Here is a 27,714-nt window from a genome sequence, read left to right on the forward strand (position 1 = left end):
CTTTGCCCAGGAGTGGGACTGTAACGGGATAATAAATAAATTAAAACACTTTTCTAAGAAAATGTTTTCAGCTGTCAAAAATTAATTTATCAGTGTTATAAATTAAAAATTGTCAGCAATTTGGCGATTAAATTAAATAAATAGCTGGGAGTTTATTGACTCTGCCTTTCAGACTGTCAGTAAATAAAATAAATATCAATTAGTTAATTATAAAAAGGCATAGTTATCTAGAGTGCCTAGGCGACTAGTTGTATAGCAACTATAAATTAAACGTGGGTATCTCATACGCTGCTTATTTGGCTTCATTATAGTGACATTACACTTGCCAAAATGAATGATGGCTATTTTTTCCGAAAGATATTGTAATCAGCAATGAGAGGAGCTCGTGTTATACTCAACATTAGCCGCGCGGATCGATCTCTGAGGTTAAGCCACGCTTGCCGGGGTTGTTCTGTGGATGGGTGACCATCTCATACATATCGAGTTCCTCCGTGTTTCGGAAGGCACGTTAAATTATGGGTCCCGGCTATTAATTTCGAAGATCTTTGACAGTCGTTAACAGTAGTCAGAAGCTTGAAAGTCTGACAACCAGTCTTACCGAAGGGTATCGTGTTATAACCCAAGTGACTGGGGTGTGGAGGTCAGATAGGCAGTAGCTCCATGTAAAATACTGGTACTCAGCTGCATCTGGTGAAACTGGAAGCCGACTCCAACTTAGTTTGGAAGAAAGGCTAAGTCATGACTGTAATCAGTAATGAGCCAAAAGCCAATAAATATGCAATAGCCTGTGATTATACACACTAAACCACCATGAATTTTCAGGCGTATTAAACAGTAACTGCTATACATAATGGGACTCATGGGGACTTAGGGTATTTTCAGTTTAAGAATTACTTTTAATTGACACATACCATACTCATAAATAGGGTTTTATTTACCTATTTAAGACAGCAATTTGCTTTGCTGGCATAAATAGGTAAATGGCATTCTCCTTTTTACAGTTCTATCAAGTACACATTGTTTTAAGAGACAGTTAACAGATACATAATAAACAAAATAAATAAGTGTAAACGCTCCATTAATTCAATCCAAAACAATAGAAAATTAATGAAGTTTGTTAAGACTAGACAAGAACACTATTTTATAATTTGCACTGCACCCATGTGCCTTACCGGTCGTTTACCAATCGCGATAATATTAAAGAAATATTTAATTGTATTTTTGCAAAATCTTGTAAAAGTGATTTATGGTGAGTACATAATAAATATGTTTCTTTAAAGGAGACGGTGACTTTTGGGCTAACATATAGATGAGATATGTTTTAAAACATGCTTGGTTTGTTTTGATATTAGGTAAATGTTTTATACTATTTACGATGCAGAAAAGTACGCCTCTGCCTACAACTTCGGATACAATAGGCGCGATATTATGTATGTATGTAGAAAAATATTTTATTCTATTACGCTGCGTTATATTTTATTTAATGAGTGTAGTTATGTAAATTATTTAATATTTAACATGCACTCATGGTAACTCATTTAAAAGGTACAAAGATTTTTCATTGACTTTGCTAGGATATAGTTCATGGCCAGTTTCAAAGAAACTGACCGCCGCGCCGTAGCCGTATATCGGCTAGGAGGACATTATTATAGTTCATGACTATAATTTATTCTATATAATTTAAAGAGGGGCTATAGAAAAATAAAAAAAATACTGACAAATAAGAGCGAATCACCAATGAGTTTACGAAGTTATGTGTGTAATAAAAATAATTATCACTTGTTTCAACGGCGAAGGAGAACATCGTGATGATATCTTGCATAGCTTCAAATAGTTTAACGCATTTCTTGAGGGCCTGCAAAGTTCCTAACCCGCACTTGGCCAGCGTGGTGGACTCAAGGCCTAACCCCTCCCTCAATTTAGGAGAAGACTCTTGAACAGAATTGAGACAGTACAGAACAGTTTTGCACTGTTTGTCTGCAAAATATTTGTAGGAATTCCCTCCACGTCAAATTATTTACAAGAAATAAGTATTTGTAATTTCCGCACCATATTTTTTTATCGAACGCAAGGACAATATGGTTTCTTATTACTTTTTTTTAACTTTATTTTAAATCTCTGCTTCAACGGTTTTGTTTTTTTTATTTGTACTTTTTTTTGGTGAATCATTAACTTGTTTTGTGAAGTGGCAAACTTTTAGATTGTTTGAACTTCGATATCTCTACATTTACTTTTCTGTTAGACTGCTCCCTATAAAAATACATAAAATTCAGTAGTCATTGAAGATTATAAAAAAAACATGAAAACACCAATTAGGTACATACATTAATACTAATTTGTAATTTGTGACACAGTGCTAAGGGTGATTGCCACTGTAAATGGAGGTTGTGGGTTCAATTCCTACATGATAAAAAAATTGTGTGATTCACATTTTATTTTTGCTTGTACCTACTTACGTATGAAAAGTTCCCGTAAAACAAGATTTATAGCAGCACTATAAATAGCAGTTTGTAATTTCAACTTCTTAGCAAGATTTATATCAAGTAACGCGATATAAAAATATTTTTTGTGTACTTAAAAAGTACGTAAGTAATCAAAAGGTGAACGACCTGTCTTAGTCTTGAAGCCATATGTATCAATAGTGTTAAATAGAGTTATAATTGTATTTACTCATGTGCAACCATTGTACATAATATTTGTGCGTAATTTGCGTTTATTTTTTATTTACTTTGTTTTCACGTGGATTGAGGTCATTGACTTTTATTCACATGGTCAAGGGTTCTGCTTAATAGATGTATAATCTATACTGTCTTTGTACAATATCCTTTCGTTTATATTTTAAAACTAGCTGACCCGCGCACCTTCGCTTGCGTCACAAGAGAGAATGGGTTAAAATTTTCCCCGTTTTTCTAACATTTTTTATTGGTACTCTACTCCTATTGGTCGTAGCGTGATGATTTATAACTTTCCTCGATAAATGGGCTATCCAATACTGAAAGATTTTTTCAAATCGGACCAGTATTTCCCGAGATTAGCGCTCTTAACAAACAAACAAACTCTTCAGTTTGATAATAATTATATTAGTATAGATTTGAGAAATATTAAACTCATTTAAACTGCTCTTATGGTGCTACTGCATGTTTCCAGATTTTGGGTTTAATTCGGACAGAGAGTGTTATTGAGATTGTTAGGTAATTTGTTGTGTGACTGGTTTCGGCAAAAATGTCTCATATGTCATATTGTATGTGCATGGGACTAATCGTGTAATGTACACGGTAAAACTGAGTTGCCTTTAGATAGTTCATACTTCAGCTAAGTGCAATGGCTTAACTTAACTGCACGGAAAGGCCTACAATCAGAACAGTTTTTTTTAAACTTTGGTAACCTCGACAACCATTGCGTTTTTTCTTCACGCATCACCATTCGATTGTCGAAAGAAAGCGTCTTTGGACAGTAAACAGTCCACCCCACTTAGCTACTTTCTCATTTGAGTCACAGCGCGTCCATTTTATAAGTAGTTATTCATCGTTATGTCACTGACACTCGCGTTGTGCAAAATTATTAGCCTCAAGTCTTAACTTTGCACAATAACTTTACGTGACACCGGCTACAACACATATAGCCGATAGTGACGCGAATATTTTAACATTAAACTATCGATTATCGATTTAAAACATCAAAAAATAACTTTTAAAACATCGTTATCATATTATGTATACACGAACAAACTAAGAATTGTAAGAAACGAGTATATAGATCATTTACAACAGAACAATGAAGTAACAATAATTACACTGTAATTAGAACATTGTTATGCTATTCTATTGAAATTAATGCGTAAATTGATGTTATGGCGATAAAATATAAACAATAACACGTAACATCACTATGAGAGAGTTTCGTAATAGGACCCGAGGTAGTCAGTCGATGTTAAGGCTGCGGAGAAATCGACGCGTCGCAAAACTTTCCCCGCACTATTTGCGCGCGAAAAAAAAACGTCTAAATTTAAAAATTATTTATAACCTCTTCCGTATATCTTGTTTTTTTTTGTTGCAATTTAAAAATACGGAATTATGTTTTTCAATTATTGAATTAATTCGTTTTGTTGTGATAATGAGTTGTGATTCAATCAAAAATGTGTTGCGAATTTGATATTGTGAGTATTTTAATGTCAATCGTTTGTTATTTATTACAGTCTATTTTTATCTAAACCAGTTTTTGGATTTTAATTTAACTTAGTTTAAATGCATATTTTAGGAAACGATCTATCCGAATGCAGTGATCTTTATTAATAAAATCTGAATATTTAAGAAAGTGTGAATCTATTAATTATGAATTGTTTCTCTTAAAAACCTGTTGCGTTCCATAATTTCAAATAGATTCAGAATAGAATTTTATTTCTCTCGTTCTTGGTTAAAAATATAATGTAAAAAATAATTATAAGATAAAATATTTTACAATTTATAGGTGAAATAGCTGTCGCGCGACTCGGTCATATAGCTTCTTCCTTAGTTCCTTTATAATATTCTTATCAGTTGCTTATGAGTAATTTTTTTAATGTAATGCTGTCGATAACTGTCCTCAAAATCTGCTTTGCAATTTGTCGTGATAGAACCACAGACTTTTACATATAGATACAGAAATATTATTTTGTTCTTTGTCTGCTTTACGCAAAAATAAACTACACCTGAACATATCTTAATTCCAAGTAAAATAACTGTGTGTAATATCGCAATATTTCGCACATTCTTAGTTTTCTTGCGAACTCGCATTGCAATGAAAAAACCCATCAGCAAAGTTTCGCCATCGGCAAACCAGCGCTCGTGATATTAGATAACTTCTTATCTTCAAGTAATTTGTAGTTTTTGAAATATCTCGCTTATGTTCAAAACAGAGCAGTGATACGCATGCGCGACTCGCGGTCGACGGTTCGAACCTGTGTGTATCAGTAATAATAGCATTTTTGAGGGTATGCAAATTCCTCAAATTACACTTGGTCAGTATGGTGGACTCAAAGGCATTTGACCCAAGAGACCCGACGGCAATTTGAGGAGCAGACCGGGCCCAGCAGTAGAGCAGCAATGGGTAAAAAACATATCAGAAGAAATGGGTAGGAAAAAATAAATCGAAACATATCTGACGGGGGACGCGTCGGGCGTAGCTTCTTAAGTGTGATCTTAAGAAGCTTATTAAAGACTTTAATATGCAATTCTCTTGCAACGTTGCTCGACCGATAGCTAGTTTGCGACATACTTCCATTGAAAATACAATGAAGACCCTTCATGAAAGAACTTGGGTTTTCGAAACGTTTTATTTTTTATAAAGGCGCCGATACTGTTTATCTTTTATAGACGAGATCTCTTCAATTAGAGAAGACCACTAGTAATTTGCTCAACTTGGGAATCAAACCCAAGACCTCATGATCAGTAGTCGTATACACCACTGACCGCGTGACAGATCCACTCACCAATTACTGCACAATTCCAGCTACATCTTAATGATGATTAATTAACGTTAGAAAAAATATTAATTTTCAATAACCTATTAAAATAAATATAACAAATACTAATGAATCAATCTGACATAGAAATGTCTTGTTTAATCTAAAATAATGATATTGAGTGGTAAAACTTTATATAAATTACGGCTATTGTTATAGAGCACGATTATTTTATGATAAACTTTTTTGTTAAAGGTCAAAATTGCTTGTGGAGTAATTAAATAAATAGAATTATATTTTCTATAACGTATTAATGTAAAGACTGACCCACAAAGCCTCGATCTTTATTAGATATTTATAAAAGATCAATACAAAAAAGATAAATCTTGCTGTTGTCTGCGCCGCCAGTGTCCTAGTATTTACTATAGCTGGTGGGCAAAGGCCTCAAGTAGTCCACCAGACCCTTCCGTCGATTGTTTTTTCTTGGCGTCCCTCTGGAAGAATGTAAGAATTTTAATTGATTAGTAAATATTTGGTTTAACATGCTATCTTTATGAGTTTAGAATTTTATTAACAAAATTATTTACAGATAAGTAGATCTAATCTACCTGCTTATTTATAACACTATAAACAAAATTTACCTAAAATATTTTTTAAGAAATATACCTACTAAGTAAACTAAACTATAACTAACTAAAAATAAGAAAATACAATAAGCAAAGAAATAAAAATAAGTTAATTTTATTAGTTTTCTCTCTTTGTTTTGTACTTAGGAAGATAATTTCTTGGCCAATTTTATTGTTTTCCACTTTAATTTTCTGATGTATGTAATATAAGAATACATAGTTCGCTTTGTTAATCAAGAATTGTAGTATAACAAAATATTTTTTCTTTATTTTATTATTAACTTCAGGCGTAGTTACGATCAAAATCAAGACTTGATAATATACCAACGGAGGATATAGGGTGTAAAAAAAACTCTAAATATATCACGTTTATAAAACTTCTAACAAAACCTATATATACTCTTGAAAGTTTCCTCGAAATCGATGCTACCGTTTGAAAGATTTTGTCTAGTACATAGTAACTTTCAAAACATATAATGGGCAAAAAGGGTGTTGTTTCGTTCGTCAAAGATTTCTACTACGATCCTTTCAAGTGGTCACTTGTTAAGAGCGTAGGTATATTCGCTGTCGGCGTTGTAATCGCGAGCGAATGCTCAGGCCTAGAGATAATGCCCGCAATGCCACAGTAAATCACTCAGAACTATCCACATAAGTTATTATAAGCCAAAACAACATGTTAAATTATTTTATGTTATTTTTCCTTGTCGGAGTGACCGTTTGTGAAGAAAAAAGGCCGAACATAGTCTTGGTTTTGACCGATGATCAGGATGAAATCCTAGGTGGTATGGTTAGTACAGTTGAAATTGTGAAAAATAAAAAAAAATGATTTAAACAATAAAACAGGTTTTATGTGTATCGTGTAAATATATAAGCTAGTAGAAAGTGCAATTATTTCGATGACATTCACTTATTGACTGCATCGTGCAATGGGAAAGTCACTTCGCCATTATAAGGTATGGGGGTCGATTCTTGGAAGCATAACTATTCGTGATATTATATATTTTTGATAATATTTAACTACAGTTTCGAGTTGATAACAAGTACATTAAGCTGTTATTTTTATATTTCTTAAGTCATGTTAATGTATAAGATACATACATAATATCACGCTTTTTCCCATAGTGGTAGGCAAACATCTTATTTCATCTTAATTAGTTTGTTTGGCTAATTGTTTGTTAGTCTTTCCCAGACAAACTAAAGAAAAAGATTTAATAGGAATACCGATTATACAGTATAACATTTCTTTTTCCCGGATTATTTTTAACGCGAATCATAAGTTGCGAAAAATCATTTTATCTTTTCAATACGAGGTGCAAACCAATTTGCAAAGCAATACAAATTGTATACTTTACATAAAAAATCGGCACTCAATTATAAACTGTAGGTACCTATAGCTATTATTATGGGAAATGTGTAACGGCACTACCCCTTGGTTTCACCCTATTTAATCCCTAATGTTCGTGTCGAGTATGACTCATAATACTTAAATATGTAATAGTTTTGTAAAGCAAATTGGACAAATAAACGTCATCACGTATTTTACAGAAACGGAAGGTTCGATTCCCAAACGAAGCAAAATACATTTTGTTCATACAATTAGATACATATGCAGAACAACTTCATTTACAAGAATTGTCGTTTGTATGTTTGTAAAAGTTTTAACGGGTCGAGCTTAATAATTGCTAGATTGTTGTAGTCTGAAAACTTAATAAAAAGCGAATAAAGAATTCTGTGCATTTTCATAATGGAATTGTTGTATCAAACAGACCAAGGTAAGCTGCATAAGCCTAGGGGTGACTGATGTTCTGCTGTGCACTCGGGATGCTGTGGTGGCAACCTTAGTAGCCAAAGTTGCTACCAGCCTTAAATAATATAGGAGAGGCACATAGATTTCTCCGCGTAGAACCTCGAGGTGCAAATGGAAGGCACTGGTGAAGTTTTTTAGGGCCCAGGGCCTTTCCATCTCCGCACCAGATGTTCGGCTGAATTTTCTATACCTTTGATAGTCTCACATACAAGGCTGAAGGCTCTACTCAGATGTTGGACTAAAGTGCGGAAGTTATTCAAGTTATCTATTTTATACAAACATACAATGAAATATTACAAATTTTCGGCGCCTTTTTCTACATAACAACTCTAATAATATAACATGTGAAAAATTTATTATTTAATTTATGAACATTTAACAGCTGTTTCAATATAAATATACGAAAACGAGAGTAAATATTAAATTACGTCTATTGACGCTAATAAACCAAATAAATTAGGGATTAGTCATTTAAAGGCTAATACAAACAAGCTATTATATCAGTAACTGATTTGAAATACAAAGGTGAAAAATTTATTCATAAATCTAAATTAATAAACCTTCTTACTCTAAAAGTTACTCTAAAGTTACTCAACTGAGATTACTATTTTAATGGTAAATGAAGGGCCTTAATTCGTATATTCCTATCTTTTTTATATTTACCTTTTTAAGAGGTTTATTCCGAATGTAGTCTACGTTTACATTTTTAAATTATAAAACTCAAATGGCTAATACTTGATATCAAGAATATTCAGGGTGTAATAAAAATCAATTAGAATTTTTGAAGAAAATAAAAGTAAAATGTTATAACTTTTCATCAATATAATATAAATATAAATATATCATATATAATATAAATATAATATTCTAGAGCCAATCTATACCAAAGTAGGTACTCCATACTTATAAATATTTAAACTAATATTAAAAACGAGAAAGTGTTTGCTCTTCTTTCACTTTGAAACGGCAGAACCGGACCAAAGACAGTGTGAAATATTTCAAGGAAATACATAGACTACGAACAATGTGATAATGATGAAACTGTAATTAGAAGTGTGTGTAATTCGGATTCTTAGATTTTATTACATAGTTTATTACCTCTGTGGCGCGGTCATTAATGTATCCGACTGCTGATCATAAGATCTTATTTTCGATTCCTAGGTCGAGCAAAGTGGTAATGGCCTTTTCTAATTTATATATGCAAATTTCTCAATAGTAGCCCGGCGTTTGTTTATGTGACCGATAAATGGCAATAAGCTCGTCCCCTATTACATAGTACCAACTTTGTTAAAGCCGAAACGTGGGTATATTTCATGCAACTCTGTTCATATATTCCGGTAAAGGTGTGATGTTATGCATATCACAGATCGACACAGTGATCGTGAATTTCAGTTACTTAGTTGTTTAATCAAGATAATAATCCTTAATTAACAACGACAAGATGAATTACAAGATTTTACAAAAAAACTACTTGACAATTCACACCTAGCTAAACTGTTCGTGTTTAAACACCATAATGAGTAGAAATGTGATGAATGGGGCTGAACAAGAAACGTCATGTCCCATTACGATTAACTACTTTGTTCATCAAAGGTTCGTTTAACCGTTTACTTACAAAATAACTGAATACCAAGAAGCTAATTTTGAGGTTAGGTTCACTAGAAATTAAATTATCGATGTTAATTAACAGTTTTTCTGTTTCCTTCAATTCTTTCGCTTCTTTTAGGTAAATTGTTTTCGTAACATCTCGGGAATTAGCATTGGTAAAAGACTAAGTTAATCACGCCAACTGTGTCCGAAAATGTAGCTACGAAACGTTGATGAATTGATGAATTCATAGGGAATATACCAGCGTTTTGCCGTTCATATTTAAAGTCCCACGGTAAAGAGCGCATTTCAAAATTTCGATAATCTATTGAGGTCATTTGAGGCCCATCGACCCAGCGACATGTAGTGAAAAATCTATTCTGAAGTCGAGCAGATTTAAAAGTAAAGAGGAAAGAGCGGTCTTCGCCTAGCTTTAAAAAATCTATACAGCTTAATGAATATTCCAGAAAAATATCCAAATATTTCCCTTCATCTTGATTAAAAAGGCAGTCTATTTAGAAATGTATATCATATACGGATATCACCTCAATATCATTCCGAGAATGTTCCGCGCACGCAACAAACATTCACCAAACAATTTGTTCAAAATATTACGTGAGTCCACATTTTTCCTGTCAATTATCTACCACACTACAACACAATATACAAAAGATTTTTAAACCACTAAATTAGTTCCTGAACAAGCGTTTATTATGAGACGTGGAACTATGCGAGATATAAACCAATATAACTTGACCTCTTGTACCAAACATTTATTGGAAACTAAGCTTCAGCCCGCGATTTCTTAGGTGGGAAGATATTTCCCGGGGTGATTATTAAGTATCTTATGTGGTGACTCAGGTTATACTATCTGTGAAGCAATTTTCGTCAAATTCTGTTTGGTGGTTTTGCTTAAAAGAGTAACAAACGCAAGTACGAGTAAGTAAGACTAGCTAGTCAAATTAATGGACAGCACTTTATTTAAAAAAATATATTTATTTGATTAAAATAAAGGTGTGCTCGCAGAGCATCAAGCCGAGACAATTACAGGAACAGAACTGGATTATGGTACAAATGACAAAGCTTTTATACATGTGGTTTTAGTCACGTGGTATCCGCTATGGCGTGATACATACAATCATGGTATTCATAAATGGTCTTAACAGTGAACAAGTAATCGTTAATCAAATGGTTATAGTTTTGGCGCTCGTTAAAGTTACAGTAATTGACCAACTAGCATTTGACACCGTAACTCTAACCCATTGATTATTGTTCTCTAACCTATTGCTATTGTTTGTAGAGGCCTAGCAGGATGCATAACTCTTCCCTCCTTAAGTTCAAAATCGTCATTTAAATTTTTGTTAAATTTAGGATGATGATTTTGATTACACATAATTTTGCCTCTGTAACGGTATACAAGAACAAGAAATATTATAACTAGGATAACATAGATTAATATAGTTCCTAGACTAACACTGTGTATATTCACTATGTCTATTGGCTTTTCACTTGTTATCACTTCACTTTTTAATGCGTGGGAAAGAAACTGCAAGTTTTCCATATTTACTTGATCCAAGTTAATCGCCTTGCGCTGCATTGTTTCCTTTGGAGGAACTATGTTGGGCAGGTGGATGCTCGGCATACTGCGGAACATTACTGATGCTACCTGAAGACGTGTTTGTTTCTTCAGCGTTATCTTCCCAACTTCGATTCTACAATCGTTGTCCAATGTTATGATATATGTGCCGATAATGTTATGTTGGCTTATATCGTTTTCACAATATTCTGTTAGCAGTGTATGAACTCCGGTGTAGATTATCCAGGAGTCTGGTTGTAAAGCTTTGATCTTTACGTCGGAAGATTCGACTGGTATTGGTGCACACGACGTTATTTGTGTAGAGAATTTCATCAAATCTTCGATGCATTTATCTTCATTTTGTACAGACATATAATCTTCATGACATAAGAATTTTCCTTGGTCTATCTCCTTACAAGGTTGAGATAATGGTACGGTTTTCAATCCCTTCGCAAGGATGTAGGAATGTTTAGGAGTTATAAGGAAAGTTAAATTTAGCTTTGGGTTATACATAGGAAAAGGGTGTAGGGAAAAATAGTTATAGGTGTCCGACTGAACCATTGGTACTGACATGATAAAAGTTAATCGTTTGCCCTTTACATATGCTTTAATGTCTATACTATTTTCTATCTTAATTAAATTATCTATAGTTACAGGGAATATAACTTTATCTGTTTTCTCTATTTTCTTTAGTAAATTATACAGTTCATTGGTAGTCAATAAAGATTGATGCAAAATATTTATTTTACTAAAAGCGACTGCTGTCTCGACTTCGTCTAATCTAATTAATAAAATTTGAAAATTATGTATAAGTAAATTAAAAGTATTTATAATAAGTTCCTTGCTCCTTTGATATTGTGTTCTGTTAAGAATTTCCTGAATCTCTTCAATTGTTTTTTCTAATATAATGAAATTATTTCTGGTGGAATTTGTTGTATTGACAAAGGTGTCAATCATCTTAGATATTAAAGTCACCTTATTTATGATCGTATTTTGTTTGTTTTGGATGTTATTTATTAATTGATCATATCTAATGGCATCCTGATTATCTAAGTTACCAGTGATTGCTTTAATTATAGAACCAATCGGGTTAATTAAACCTCTTTTCATTCTAATATTTGGAATAAGTTGGTTATACTTTTCTAGCGTAAGATTCATAATGTATTGAACTTGGAGCTCGGCGTCGATAATACTACCATCTAAATTATATATATTATTTAACTTATCTATCATATATGATTTTATTTCATCATATTTATTAATATTATAGTCTAAATTAGTGCAAATCAATTCTAAGTCTAATATTTTAATTATATCCCAATTATAAAAGCTTACTGATGCTTGGCCTTCTTTCACAGGGAGTATACCTGGGTTGTCTTCAATCGGTTGAAGTTGAAGGGCCTGGCCTTGGATTATTAGTGTCATCATTGACAGGATGTACCTGTGAAGGACGTTTTATGTCTTTAATAGCGACCTTAGTGTCTCTGTTTTTAGTTTTTACTGGGACAGTGTTGCGATTTATTTCGCCCGTAATTGTTGCTTTCTGGTATCGAGGTTTATCTTTACTGCGCCTAATATTAACGCCTTTTACATAAACTTTATCTCCTTTCTTGATGTTGAATTTTGTCTCACCACCACGTTTTTCCTTTATTTTAGTTTTAGAGTCGATCATTTTGTCAGTTAGATATTTATATAAATATTTTGTGCGTTTCGCGTGTTCTTGGACTAATTGTTGGATATATTGTTTATTAAAGTCTATGTTAAATGCGTCCGATGATTCGGTATGTCCGAAGACTATTTCGAAAGGTGTAAGACCTGTTGAAGAGTGTATAGATTGGTTGTATGAGATAATAGCGTAAGTCATGACGGATGCTGCGTCTGTTATCTTCCGTTCGTATTTAGCTAGTCTGTATATTTCCGTAATTGTTGAATGGAATCTTTCAACTAAACCCATGGAATTTGGATTATGGGGTGTTCCTATGTGTAAGTCTATTTTGTAGAATGATAACATTTCCTTCAATAGGTTATTATTAAATTCCGTTCCGGGATCTGAGCTAATGCGTTGTGGTATTCCGTAAAACGAGAAGTATTTAATTAGCGCTCTAATTATTTCCGGTGTATTTCTGCTTGAGATTTCGAAGGCTTGTCCTAATTTACTGAATGCATCGATAATTGTTAAAAAGTAAGTGTTTTCGATTGAAAATATATCTATAAATATCTCTTCGAAAGGTTTTGATTGCGTTTGAGTTAACTGAAGTTCCGGTTTAATGGGTTTTCTGTCGTATTTCATGAGTTTACACGGTTCGCATGAATTTATGATGCTTGCGACTGTTTCGTGCAGGTTATTCCAGTAGTAAGTTCTCTTGAGATGCGCTATTGTCTCTTTAATGCCTCTGTGACATGTCTTACCTTTATGGTATTTCAATACAATCTGACGTTGTTCATTCTCGTCTTCGACGTAAACTACACGCTTAGTGCATTCAAATATTTTAATTGAGTCCTTTTTAAACAATTGTGTTATAATATTTGTAAACGACTCGCGATGTCTATGGTCTTCAAAGTAAATAAAATGTTTGATTTTAGGTCTAATGTATTCTTTAAGAAATTGTTTGATTATCTCTAAATTATCTATTGGCATGTGGACTTCTAATACTTTCTGTTTGTCGCGCGATAGATCTTTAACAGTTAGTTCATTTCTATTCCATGTATATATAAGTATTTGGTTTGGTTTTGTATCGATTGCTTCATCTAATATCGGTAAGTCGGAAGAGTCGGTATTCTCTTCAGAATGTACTGTAGCAAGTGTTGAGTTGTCCTTTTCGGATGCTGTGACAGTTTGGCTGTCAACAGATGGTATAGAATATGTCGATTTTCTTGATCTTATTTCCTCATCGTCTGAAATAACTATTGTATCGGGGGAATTTACTTGGGTTGACATATTATCTTTATCAATCGCGTTTATTTTAATACGTGAAAGTGCGTCAGCGTTTCCGTTTTGTTTACCTGGTTTGTATTTAATATCATAATCATACTCATCTAGTCTTAATCTCCATCGAGTTAAACGACTGCCTGGTTCTTTAAACGTGTGTAACCAAACTAAAGGTCTATGATCACTAAGTATAATGATTTTTTTACCATATAAATAAGGTCTGAAATGTTTGCATGCCCAAACTATTGCAAGTAGTTCCTTTTCAATAGTACTATAGCGCGTTTCGGCGTCATTTAATGTTCGACTTGCGTATGCTATTGGTTTATCGCTACCAATTGGGCCTTGTGACAATACTGCTCCTACTGCGTAATTTGATGCGTCAGTTGTCAATAAAAATGGTTTACTAAAATCAGGGAATTGTAAAAGTGGGGCGTTTGTTAATATTTCTTTACATTTTTCGAATGCGTTTACGAATTCCTGAGTATGTACGATTTTTCTACCTTTCTTTAAACAATTTGTGAGAGGTTGTGTGATCTTAGAGAAATCTTTGATGAATTTACGGTAATAGCCTATTAAACCTAAAAAGCTTTTTATCTCCGTGGGAGTTTTAGGAATAGGGAAATTTAAAACTGCTTTAATTTTATCTTGGTTTGGTTTGAGTCCATCTTTAGAAAGAGTGTGTCCTAAGTAAAGTACTTCTTTTCTTAAGAACTCGCACTTATCTAATGTAACTTTTAAGTTTGTCTGTCTAAGTCTGTCGAATATTTTTCTGAGCTTTTCTATGTGATTTTGTAAGCTATTAGAAAAGACTAGGATGTCATCTAAATAGACTAGACAATGCATTCCTTGTAGTCCTTTAAGAACATTGTCCATAGCTCGTTGAAATGTAGCCGGAGCTGTCTTCAAACCAAAGGGCATTCTTTTAAATTCATAGTGACCAGATTGGGTTGTAAAGGCTGTTTTCTGTCTATCAGAAGGCTCTACTTCTATTTGGTGATAGCCACTAGCAAGATCTAGCGTAGTAAAATACGTAGCTTTACCTAATTTGTCAAAAAGATCTGTAATATTTGGGAGAGGATACTTATCATCGACCGTAATTTCGTTTAAACGTCTGTAATCTATTACCATTCGGTATTTTTGTTCACCTGAAGCGTCTAATTTTTTAGGGACAAGATGTACAGGGGCACTCCAAGGGGAATGAGATTCAGTTATTACATTATTATCTAATAATTTCTGTACTTGTTTCCTAATTTCTTCGTTTTCTGTTGGAGGTTGTCTATAAGGTCTTATGTATATAGGGTCCTCGTTGCTTGTGCGTATTTTATGTTTTACTTGGTTGGTAAAAGACAAGGGGATTTCTTCGCAATAAAATATATCTTTATATTCTAGACATAGGTTTTGAATACAGGTTCTCTCTTCATTATTTAAATGATCTAAACGTAACTTGTTTAAATTAGCTTCTAATATTGAATTTGTTTGACTATAATTCAAGTTATGATTTGTCGTATTTACTTTAAGTGATTCTGTTAATGGGTGGACTAACAATGGTTTTTCTAGTGTTATTAGAACGTCTTTATTATTGAGGTTTTGTATGATTGTTTCTGCATAAAAATCTTTACATGTTATCATTGCGTCTGGTGTTCGAACGCCTGAACAGAATTCCGTAAATGGGATAATAGCTTCGCCATTTTCTACTGTTGTAGGTAATTTTACTTTGACTTCAGAACGCCTGGGAATATTTATTTTAAAGTGTTCATAATAAAGAATTGGTATTTCGGTGGTATTTGTTCGTAATATTTGGTTTTTCATGTCAATGTTAGCATCTAATTGTTTTAGCAAATCTATGCCTATTAGGCCGTCATAGTCTTTGTCAACTTTATAAACGAAAAACTTATGAGTAAGATCTGTTTGAAAGGTTTCCGTAAGCGGTATATTTGCTACTTCCGTGTGTTGGCTACAACCATGTGTGCTAACCACTTGGAAAGGCTCTTCATACGTATTATAAGGAAAATATTCATTTATTTTTTCCGGATTTATGAAAGAACGCGTACTGCCAGTATCGATCATGAAAATAGCGTCTAGTTCTGGTATTTCGATATGAGGTAGTCTATGAGCTTGTGAATAGTTTAAATTGATTATTTCCGGTGATCGTCCGGTGAGGCTTCTATGGTAAAATTTTCCTCATTTTCCTCAGACTCTACGTAATTTTCGTACATTTCCTGATCGTCCATATCTATACATTCGTTATATGTTTCATAATCCTCATATTCGTCTATGTTATTTTGTTTTACTGCCGTTCGCATGGAGACGTCCGTGTTAGGCTTAGGTGTTGTATTTTGCGGGAAACGATTCTGATTTAATTGATTTGGTATCCCGAATTTAAATTGATGATTGGGATTTTGTTTGAAAAATCCGCTTTGTTTATAATTATTAACTGCTCTAGGCAATTGTTGTTGCGGGTGACGGAATTGATTAGGTTGTCCTAACTTGTTAGGCTGAGGGAATCTCATTTGATTATTAACGGGATTATTTCTATTAAATAGATTAGGGAATGTCTTATGCTGAGAGTTTTGTGGAATATTATTATTTATGCCGAATTTAAATTGACTTTGTGGCGTTGGTATGATAGGTTTAGATTGCAATGGTTTATGGTTCGATTTATTTTTAGATTGATATTGCGTTTGGAAATTGACCTCCTCTGTTACGACACTTAGTGCACTTTCCAGCGAGGTGCATTTGTTCAATCTTACGAATCGAAGCATTTCCTCGGGTAAGTTATATAAAAATACGTTTAACGCGGTATTGTTGTATATAATATACTTAGCTGCTTTGATACCTTCGTCAGTTAAAAGGTTGACTTTAGATATTAAAGATGATCTTATATTCTGGATTCTATGGCAGAACTCAATATACGTTTCTCCTTGTTTCATCTTAAGATTCTCTAGTTCTATGGCAATACAGGCTTCAGTGCGTGGATCGCCAAAATGCTGTACAAATAATCTTTTTAACTCCTCCCATGAGAACACATTTTCTCTTTCACTAATTAATATGGCCGCTTTGCCTATTAATCTGCTGGTAATGCAGTGATATAAATAGATATCTTGAGCGGGATTGTTTTCCCCTCTAAATGACTTAATTACATATTCACATTTAGTTATAAATAAGTTTAACAATTTCCCGTCGCCATCAAAGCGTGGGATAATCGCTTGAATTTCCTTAGGAATAAGTTGAATTGTATTTGTTGGCTCATTTGTTGCCATTTTTACAAATATATATTATTTTTAGGGCAAAAGATTAATAAAGTATATTCGGCGATTTTTGTCCGATATATACGCTTAAACTAAGTGTAGATTCGGCTATGTTTGTCCGAAAAGACACGTTCCTATACTAATTGTAGATTTCGCGATTTTTGTCGAAAAATACAAGTAAATACTATAACTAATTGTAGATTTCGCGATTTTTGTCGAAAAATACAAGTGAAAACTATAACTAATCGTAGATTCCGCGATTTTGACCGAAAATACGAGTGGATATATCAACTTAGCGATGTTTGGTCCAGTTAGATATATGAGGATAGACACGGGGTTATGGAAACAGTGCGAATAAGGATTTACTCACAGTAAACTGCTGCTGCCCATGCCGAGTTGCTGTCTTGAACGATGTTAGCGAGATGCTGCTGCTGCCCGATGCGGTATTTGACGAAATTTGTAAGTTCTTCGAATCTTAGTCAGGCTGTTAGTTGCCGCGGAGTACCGATTTTTGTGTACGGAACGACGAACTTTACGCGAACTTAAGATCCGACCCGACTGCGCCAGTCAAATTAATGGACAGCACTTTATTTAAAAAAATATATTTATTTGATTAAAATAAAGGTGTGCTCGCAGAGCATCAAGCCGAGACAATTACAGGAACAGAACTGGATTATGGTACAAATGACAAAGCTTTTATACATGTGGTTTTAGTCACGTGGTATCCGCTATGGCGTGATACATACAATCATGGTATTCATAAATGGTCTTAACAGTGAACAAGTAATCGTTAATCAAATGGTTATAGTTTTGGCGCTCGTTAAAGTTACAGTAATTGACCAACTAGCATTTGACACCGTAACTCTAACCCATTGATTATTGTTCTCTAACCTATTGCTATTGTTTGTAGAGGCCTAGCAGGATGCATAACTAGCTTCTGTAACTTCGTCCGCTAGAAAAACAAATTATAAATTGTCAGTGTACTAGATTTCAATTTGGATGAAATCTATGTAAAGAGTATCCTATGGATTTGTTTATCAATCCCAACTTTAACATTTCTATACTCGCTTTAGCGTGCATCGTAGTCCACGTGAAAAGATTTTCCGGGATAAAAAGTCTTAATCCAGGTTATAAACTATCTGTCAACCAAATTTTATCAAAATTCGTTCTGTTCTTTTGGCGTGATTGGGTAACAAACATCCCTCCAAACATTCAAACTCCCGCATATATACTTTTATTTCAGGCAGGTCTTTATAAACTGGGAAATATAGAATCATTGTCCAATATAGTTCGAGCTCTAGTTATTTATAAAAGCCGTACATTTACAAGTTCTAAGTTGTTTATTTATTTTATATAACCAGTTAACTTAGACCCGTGATTCAGTTACAGTTGTTTGGACTCCAAGGTCTCGTACAATGGTCGTCCAATGTCAGGGTCAGATCGAGTTGAAAAAGCTTGCGGTTTAAAAGTAGGAACGCATATCAATAATGGTTTAGTCGATCGCTGTGAGTACTGTTGATGAGTTCAATTAATTAAAGTGATAAATTTTACTGGTAAGTTTGAAATAGTGATTTTTAAGTGTACATTTTTCTTTAGTGGAAGGTTTTCGTGATACAGTTAGCTCTTATTGACTGGACAAAGGTTGATATGATTTATTTTGTCTCTCATTTTTGTCGTTGCGGTTTCTGTTGATATATTGATAAAAAAGGAGAAGGAAAACAAGAGAAGATTGAGAGTGTTTGATAGTTCTTAAAATATATCCTGAAGGGATGAAATCTAAGCTAATTATATTGACGTAAAGGTATTTTTTTTAAAACCATATTTTTTTTACAAGTTTTACACAGAATTAATTCAGTACATTACAAAATTATGATAATAAACAAGAAAATTCTCAGCTTAACCCGATTTTTCCAATGACTAAACTACAAAGTTATAAACTATAACTAGTTTGCAAATTTATCTTCACCCACAATGCAAAGTCTATACTAATTGGTCTGTTTTTTTTAAACGGCGTCTTCCCACCTAGATTTTTTAAATAAATATTTTATTTTATTGTTATAAGATTATTTTAAAGTACTCTCGTCCCTTCCGACTATGTATTGTTTCGTTGTGACTGACGTTTGCAAGCAGCGAGCTTAAGTATTCGGTTGACAGTGTGATTTAATAACCAAGCTGTGCCGACTTTCCTAATAAAATGTATAATAATTAATTGTAGTACAATACGAAAATAAAAGTGATTGAATAATTTTAAAAATCATAAATTGAATATTCAGGTATCATTAAGGTTTACACAACTGGCACATTTATTAAAGTCTTTGTTAATTATAGCACGTTATTAAGCATTATGAATATCATTATAATTTGTTTGAACACCTTTTATTACCTCCTATTTACATTTACATCAGATAATATAAATTGCAATTTACTTATTACTTGTATTATTTTTTCTTAATTTCTTATACTCGATAATATTGCTATCGAGATCTTCAAATATATTTTTTTATTTTCCCACTACTGGGCAAGGGTCTCTTTCCGAACAAGGGAGGGGGTTACTCTTTGAGCCGAGCCAAGTGCGGGTTGGTACTTTGCTTGCCAACAAAAATGTCTTAAATTAAACTACATACTTTTAGGCGTGCAAAGTTTTATTACGATGTTTTCCGTCATCGTTAGAGCAAATGATAATTATTTCTAATGCACACATAACTTCGAAAAGTCTTCTTATGTGTTTTGCCTGGCATTCGAACCGTAAACGGCTAGCATGGGAGGTGTTAATTTATTCAACTATGGCTATCACTATAAAAATTACTAAGTAAAAATTTGTTCTTACCAAATAAGACAAAAATGCTGAATAATTTTTACATAAAATTTCTTAATAGGTATACTTGAGAGAGAATAAAACAGCCTCACTGGACTATGAAAAAAGTAGTTTATTCAATCTGAATTGAATTAATAATGACTTAGCATTTTTAATAGTTTACGATGACTCATTGCTTTTTATGCTTCAGTGCTGAAACTACGCATAAGGCATTAAATTTCACTGAAATAATCCATTGTTGTTTTGACAAAATACTGCTTGAGTAAAAAAAGTAGTTGGGTCGAAAAATAATCAATTATCACTTTATCTAAATTGAGTAGACATTATATATATGTATATAATGGCTAGACAGTATATATAATATCCAGATTTATTACTTTGGCTGTAACATATACATTAAATCGGGTAGGCAGAAACCGAAGAATACAACTTACGACGACAAATTATCTATACTAAAGCTGAAGAGTTTGTTTGTTTGTTTGTTTGTTTGAACGCGCTAATCTCAGGAACTACGGGTCCGATTTGAAAAATTCTTTCAGTGTTAGATAGACCATTTAACGAGGAAGGCTTTAGGTTATATAACATCACGGGGAAAACTATGACCCATTCTCTCTTATGTGACGCAAGCGAAGTTGCGCGGGTCAGCTAGTAATTTATATTGCGCATTGTTAAGAATTTCCTAATTTTAAATGAGTTATTTGGTTTGAAAACGTGACGCCTGTTATATGTGAAGGTGTAGGTATACAAACGTTTATACATCCTCATTTTACTGTTCATATTGTTGGTCCTATGTAATAAGAGGCCAAGTCTATTGCCATATATTGAGCACGTCACCAAACTTCCGGTTACTATATAGAACGAGAAATTAGATCCTTTCAATAACATTGGAAACATTTTTTACCATTTTTACTCGATCTTCTTCATCAGAGTTCATGATCGCAGCTGCATATCACGTATCTCAGTTGACAAATATTTGAAAGCCACTATGCTGTTCATTGTTTTCTCCCTTAGAATATACTAATTAACACGTTACGTCAAAGTAGCAGTGTACTGCATAGTGACCATCAATTTGCCGTACACTAACTGTCAACTGAGATACTTGAGAGAGACTTGAGATAAGATAGTTACAATGTAAAGCGTACCATGCAGCTAATTAATCATTAATTACGTCCATTATCAAATCTATAATCAAGTAAAAAAGTGATAATTTAATTAGACTTTCAATACCTAAGTAGTAGTAGATGCGTCTTAGATAATTATTGTTCTTGAACCGATGAACAATAAACACAGTGTTTAGTAATCGTGCTAATTGATCTTTCGAATAAACGGGTCATTATCATACTTGTAGTTTATGCTTTTATTATCTAGGTCTTGGTTAATACCTAGGTGATATCGAGGACCTATCTGTAACCTTTTCTTTAAAAAGAGGTTATTTCCGGGCAAGGTATGAACTAACCTTCTATCGTAAAGTAAGAGGTACAAAAAAACGTTGCTATAGTGGAAATAGATGCCTGGATACTAGACGGGAGTTAATTTTATAGAATTTAAAATTAGGTAACTTAACTGGAAACATATTTTTATTATTTACGACATAAATAATAAGAGGCCGCCCTTTTTTGGCTACAGCTCAATGTTATCTGGCCCGCCCGAAATTAAACCCGAGACTCGTTTTATTTGAGGCACATTTTGCTTGCAATGGTCCTGGGTTTTACCACAGAATAAGTAATAGTACTACCGTACAGAAGGTCCACTTCCGAACAAAAGTGAAGTTTAGGCATAAAAAATTACCTACAATAACGACTGCCACACGAAATTGAAACTTATCGCGCTGCGCGAGCGTTCATAGTCCATTGGGTATCGCCGCGCGTCTCCGGTTTCACCGCCGGAACACAGGGTTATCACTAGTCGATATAAATATTAAATTAAATCAATAAAGAGAACAGTGTGTACCTATGCAAATACAATACTTCAAAACATGTTAATCTGTTCCTAATAGTGTCTGAAAAACCCATTAACCATTATAAAATAAAATTATAATTGTATTGCTGTCTGGCCATTAAATAAATATAGGTAGCTTTACTAACACGCAACATAACTTTACTATAGGTAAAATCAAAGAAGCGAATAGAACGAACGATTGGCCGCCGCCACTTTTTTAATAGGTATTCCGTGGATTGCGCCGACGATATTAAAAAATGATATTTATATATTTATTATATTATTATGATATTTTCGATTCCGTATTGTCTTTGTTCACACATAAACACTACAGTATCTTTTAGCTTGTTTACGGGATTTTTGTTGTTTAGTTGACATTTTTTTTATTTAAACAGAAAACAGATTAAGAAAATAGATAAGTGTAGCTAGCACTAAATCGCGCGACGCGGTCAGCGAGCGCGCCGAGTGGCAACCTACTGAGATAGGCCGCATATGCGGCCCGGCGGCCGATCATACCTACTCTGCGGAGTGGAACCCCCCTGGTTTTACTTGCGTAAATTTGGAACATTCTCCTTTACTAACTTACTACTTCTCTAGAGGAAGGAGCCTGGAGATCTGCTGTACTCGTCTTGATCCTATGTATAGAAATATATTGTAATTCTGGCTTTATTAACGCAAAACTTAAAGATACCATGCAAACCTTACCTATTAAGACTTGGGAGTGTGCTGTTACCAGTTCTTTAAAGGATAATTACTATATCATACCTAAAAAAAAATTTTGTACGAATTAAATAATCTAATTTAATAAATGGTGACATATCAAATGGTATGATGGACAACCTTATATCAAAGTTGTTCAAGCAGCTCGAAACTCGTTACGCGCCCTCCGAAGCACGGATACGCTCAGCCCAAATTGCACTATGCGACCACCCATCTTTAAATCTCCGTACTACAATTGCTTAACCCCCGATTGGGGGCCGACCGGTGAGCGCTCCTAGCATTAAGCGTGAAGCTATATGGCTGTTCTGTAGATGTCGTCATTTCGTCTCGTCACAAGCCAATGAATATAAATCGACAACCGATTACATTACGATCAATCGGCGAGCACATTTCCGCCCAACGATTCACCAATATTCACCATTCAAGCAATGAACAACGCAAATTAACGCCTGCGATTTCCTATAAAGTAGTTATTTCAAAGCGTTTATTGGGCATTTACAATTAAATCATAGTTAGTGGCATTTGTATTGAAAGTCTCCGTGCTTCGGAGGGACGTAAAATGTCGGACCAGGTTATTGTTTACTAGGATAACAATTGCTAAGCCATTTCAGTGGCTGAAATGACTTTGACACCAGGTTGAGCTAACTAAATAAAAACTTTTTTGATAGTCGGTTCGATGGTAGTAAGAATTCGCTATAGGTAAGCGGGCGAGCTAGCAATCAAAATAGAAAAGAATTCGTCACACAACACTTATTTCGAAAAAGACATCCAACTAGCTTTCAAGCCATACTTAATTATTTTGATTTGATTTCCTTGCGAACTAAAATTAAGCTTTTCTTATTGAAAGTTTAATTGACACAATGACTTGAAACTTCCAATTTCTAGTATACCTACCATGCCCATTTACCGAGCATGTCTGGTATTTACCGGGCATGCTCAGTAGACAAATACCAGGAATTAAAAGTTGCTTGATACTGTACTCTGAAAAAATAATTAAATAACACGGAAGCATTTAAATTACTGTTTTACAAAATAACAATAGAAAAAACAGCGTGCGTAAAAATTAAGATCAGGCCAAATCTATTAACGATAGATTCCAAAACGTTTGTTTTAATTACACATACTTAAATATATAACTACATTGTATTCAGCCCACGATATACACGTATAAATAGTCATTGATATATTGCATCCTCAACCTAATAACTTGTAGACTAGTAATCAAAAACAATTATAGTTTCCTGGTTTTTTAAATTTAGTTCTTGAATTTTGACCGTTTCATATCGTCCTATGTTTCGTCTCTCTCACTCACCCCCGTTTTCTGAGGTAAATTTAGCGGTAGTTTATCTATTTAATAGCGTTAAAAATCATATAAAAAATGCTATTGAATAGATAAACTACCGCTAAATGTACTCAGAAACCGGGGGTCACTCGATCCCATTTTCCATTCATTCTCCTTTTATCTAACTGTATCGAATATGAAAAACCAGTTGGCTATCGAGGTATCTTGAGAGAAAATCTGTCAAGCGCCTCTAGCGGGCGCCCTGTACTATTCTTGCAGTAAATCAATGTCAAATTCTTGATACTTGATATACCGTTTGTAAATAATCGCTTTACTTATCACTCTGACACTGCCTTTTATACAACAGTATATTAGCTTAGCATTTGTTCCAAACTATTTTGAACTCGGCTACCAGTCTCACCGGATGCAGCTCGATACCAGTGTTTTTACATGGAGCGACTGCCTATCTGACCTCCACAACCCAGTTACCTGGGATAAAGACTTCAGCAAGACTGGATGTCAGACTTTCAAGCTTCTGGCCACTGTTAACGACTGTCTAAGATCTTCGAAAATGACAGGGACTCACAATTTAACGTGCCTACCGAAACACGGAGGAACTCGATACGTATAAGATGGTCAGCCATGCACAGAACAACCTCGGCAAGCGTGGCTTAACCTCAGAGATCGATCAGTGCGGCTATTGTTAACTAAGCCACGACCTCCTCTTATACAACAGTGCAATACATAATTGGAATACCATCTTCCAAACAAAATCAAACCATATTTTGGTTTTCGGTCAGCCATCTACGCAATATCTGCGCCAAAGGTTGCTTTACCTACTGGCATTTACTACCCATTTAGCGCATTTATTGTGTTAATTCATTTATCATTCTGGAATATTCAGTGGCATCGTTAAGTTCATATGATGATACAAGTGACTCAGTCAACTATTGCGTGTCTATTAACTTACGTAGTATTAATGGTTTGTTCAAAACGCAACTACTTAAGGTTCCGTAGCTTTACTATTTAATATCGATTGCGATCACATCCACCGTAATCTATGTCGAATTGCAAAAAATCCGTTGGAAATAAACTCTTTCGTGATTACTTTTTATGAAGACAGAGTCAGAATTCTAAGACACAGATGTTTTGGTCTTACAATTCAGAACAGAAAATATGCAAGTGTTTAGTTAGAAGTTTATGTTATTAAGTAGCTGTTTCTCGCTAAAAAGTAACATTGGTTATCTCTTATTTAAACTATCAGACACCTGCTTATGAAGATCCTATCAAAATATATATAAAAATTTTGCTGATAAGCTTCAGCAATGATTGGATTCTCATTAGGCACCTGTCCGTTTGTCTCAATTGAATTCAGTTTATATTCTTCTATTCTATTGAAGGCGTTACGATTCCCTAACGTTTTCCACACGTATCTTTTCGATTTTACCGCCCGGCTCGAAAACATGTATTACTATTCAACTGCACGTTTGGCGTAGTGGTTAAAGTGGTCACCTCGCCGTAAAACCGTACCGCCGCGAGTGGTGGGTTCCAATCCCACCCGGGACAAATATTTGTGTGACGAGCACGAGTATTTGTTCTAAGCCTGGTTGTGAAATTATCTATATAATTATGTATTTAGAAGTATTTAGGTATGTTTGTCAGTTATTTGGTTACCATTTTACAAGCTCTGCTTAGTTTGGAATCAAATGACCGTGTGTGAGTTGTCCAATGATATTTATTATATTATTTATATTTAACTCTTTGTTAGTAAACTGTTGTTAATAAATAAGTTTAAAATTCTTTACGCAACCCTGAAAAAACCATGTATCAGTATAAAAAAATGCATTACAATTTCGCAAGCATCCATTGTTTACTTCAAGTCGCAAATAACAAGTGGTTGTTGATTGTAATTCTACACTACATGTGCCGTTCTTAAGGTCAGTCTGGTTGCTGGGTTGGGCAACCAGAACAACCCAGCATGTTAACCATTGAGTTGGTCAATTGGATTACGATTGTTATATCAAACATTTACCGATATTGATTGCGTGATTTTTTCTCTACTTTTCCTTATGATTGCCACTGTGATGCGGTCGGTCAGCTTTTTATGAGGTCTCGGGTTCGATTTCTCAGTCGAGTACTATTGGTCTTTTGTAATTTAATTTAGAATATTTCTATAGTAGCCAGGAGTTTGGCTAAGTGACACGCCCCTATTATGGGCTATCATTGTAAATGGCGAAATGTGCGTGTATCTAAGTCTACACTTTCGGGTATAAGAAACATAATGCTTTCCTTATAGTAGCATTGTCAATTTTCATCCAAATCGCACAAACATTTAAGCCGTAAAAGAGTGCAGAGAGGTAATGATACTTGTTACCTATACTGTTTTTTTATAGTAGATAAGTACTTTGAGCTTGATAAATTAGATATTACTCATGATCTTCCAAAAAAATTCAAGAAAGCAAGGCTCAAATTTCAATATTTCGTAGCGGTGCGATCAGTACGTTAAAAGGGTTGATTATAATAATTGATTAGTTTAATCGATCACTCATCTTGGAACCAACCTCACCGGACGTAGCTTAACATTAAAGAAATGTTGACAATGAGTCATTGTAATTAGTCGTCTTGTTATTTAAATACAAGTAGATGTCGTGTTAACAATCACGTTGTTACTCCTAGGAACTGATTGAAACTGTACATTTAAACCTGCGTTGTGAAGTCACGATGTTTTAAATCGCAATGAATATGCAATCGTTTTAGCTACTACTTTGTTTTACTTGACTGCCTCTGTTGTAGACAGTGTATGCGATTGCTGTGCAGAGGTCTTGGAAGTTTGAACCCCAGTTCGGATTAAAAATCTTTTTCTGCTAAGAATTGCTTTTAGTGATTGCCTAGAAGTTAGGAAGTCGAGGTTGTAAACTTCCGTTCTTCGGAGAACACTCAAAACCGTTTGTGCTGCGCCTGACCACTCGTTCGTAGTGTCAGTTGTCCACCCCACCGGGCTAGTGATATCAAACTGGTTCAGTTTGATATCACTAGTTGTTTTGTTGTAAAATAACACCGGCCCGCCCTGACTTCGACCGGGCCCAGGGGTAGCAAATTATACACTTAAACCTTCCTCGAGAATCACATTATCTATTAAACGTGTAAGATTTTTTTTTTTGCAAACAGACAGACAAACGTGGCGAGGAGGTTTATTACAATATGAGGTAAAGTAATTAATAATACATTGTTTTGATCGCAGAGCTATATTTTATCGATATCTTCAACAATCTTAAATATTTATTCATTGAAATGAGTCAATAATTACTCGTTTGTAGTACCCGGCGGTCCTGTATAACAAGATGAATGGATGGTAATAAAGCAAGAGAAGACACATTAAACAATTATAAGTAATTATAATATTCCCGACTGTTAACACAATTCTTGACCTGACAGAGTTCTCTTGAAAGACTTCAATAGAAAGAGCAGTGATAGCCGAGTTTGACTTTTCGAAGTTAGTTCTTTAACACAATTCTTGAGCGCAAAGTGGTGGACTTAAGGCCTAACCCTCTCTCGCTCGGGTGACTGTTGCCCAGAAATAAAACAGACTTAGGTTAGACTTTTATATCTAAATCTTTATGCTTAAGTAGCTGACCTGGCGAACTTCGTAACGCTTAAAATCTTATATTTTCTTTGTATTTTCTTCTCTCCGTGAGAACCTTTCCGTAATCTGTTCAACTGCTCCCGAGATTTGTGCTTAGCAAAAA

General features: G+C 34.1%; 2 protein-coding genes across 5 annotated transcripts in view; both read left to right on the plus strand.

Annotated features, from left to right (window-relative positions):
- The first annotated feature begins 1,153 nt into the window (after positions 1 to 1,153).
- Positions 1,154 to 27,714, plus strand: part of LOC142983799 (facilitated trehalose transporter Tret1-like) — a 40,186-nt gene continuing 13,625 nt past the window's right edge. Inside the window, exon 1 of one of the 4 annotated variants that reach the window (XM_076130865.1) lies at positions 1,154 to 1,249. The gene's annotated coding sequence lies outside the window, so the exon portion shown is untranslated. Of the gene's footprint in view, positions 1,250 to 3,916; positions 4,157 to 16,710; positions 16,736 to 18,707; positions 18,767 to 27,714 lie in introns of those variants that run through there. The other 3 variants (XM_076130866.1, XM_076130867.1, XM_076130864.1) reach the window with 3 other exon arrangements.
- On the plus strand, positions 6,533 to 6,871 carry LOC142983906 (uncharacterized). The gene has a single exon (XM_076131093.1). The coding sequence runs from the start codon at positions 6,543 to 6,545 to the stop codon at positions 6,693 to 6,695; it is 153 nt and encodes a 50-aa protein (XP_075987208.1). The 5' UTR covers positions 6,533 to 6,542; the 3' UTR covers positions 6,696 to 6,871.

Source organism: Anticarsia gemmatalis, chromosome 25 (genome assembly GCF_050436995.1).
Source record: "Anticarsia gemmatalis isolate Benzon Research Colony breed Stoneville strain chromosome 25, ilAntGemm2 primary, whole genome shotgun sequence".
In the NCBI taxonomy this organism is placed as follows: Eukaryota; Metazoa; Arthropoda; class Insecta; order Lepidoptera; family Erebidae; genus Anticarsia; species Anticarsia gemmatalis.

What these genes read in the sequence shown, in the direction of transcription:
- LOC142983906 (XM_076131093.1), top strand. Translation starts at nt 6,543, where the DNA reads ATGGGCAAAAAGGGTGTTGTTTCGTTCGTCAAAGATTTCTACTACGAT.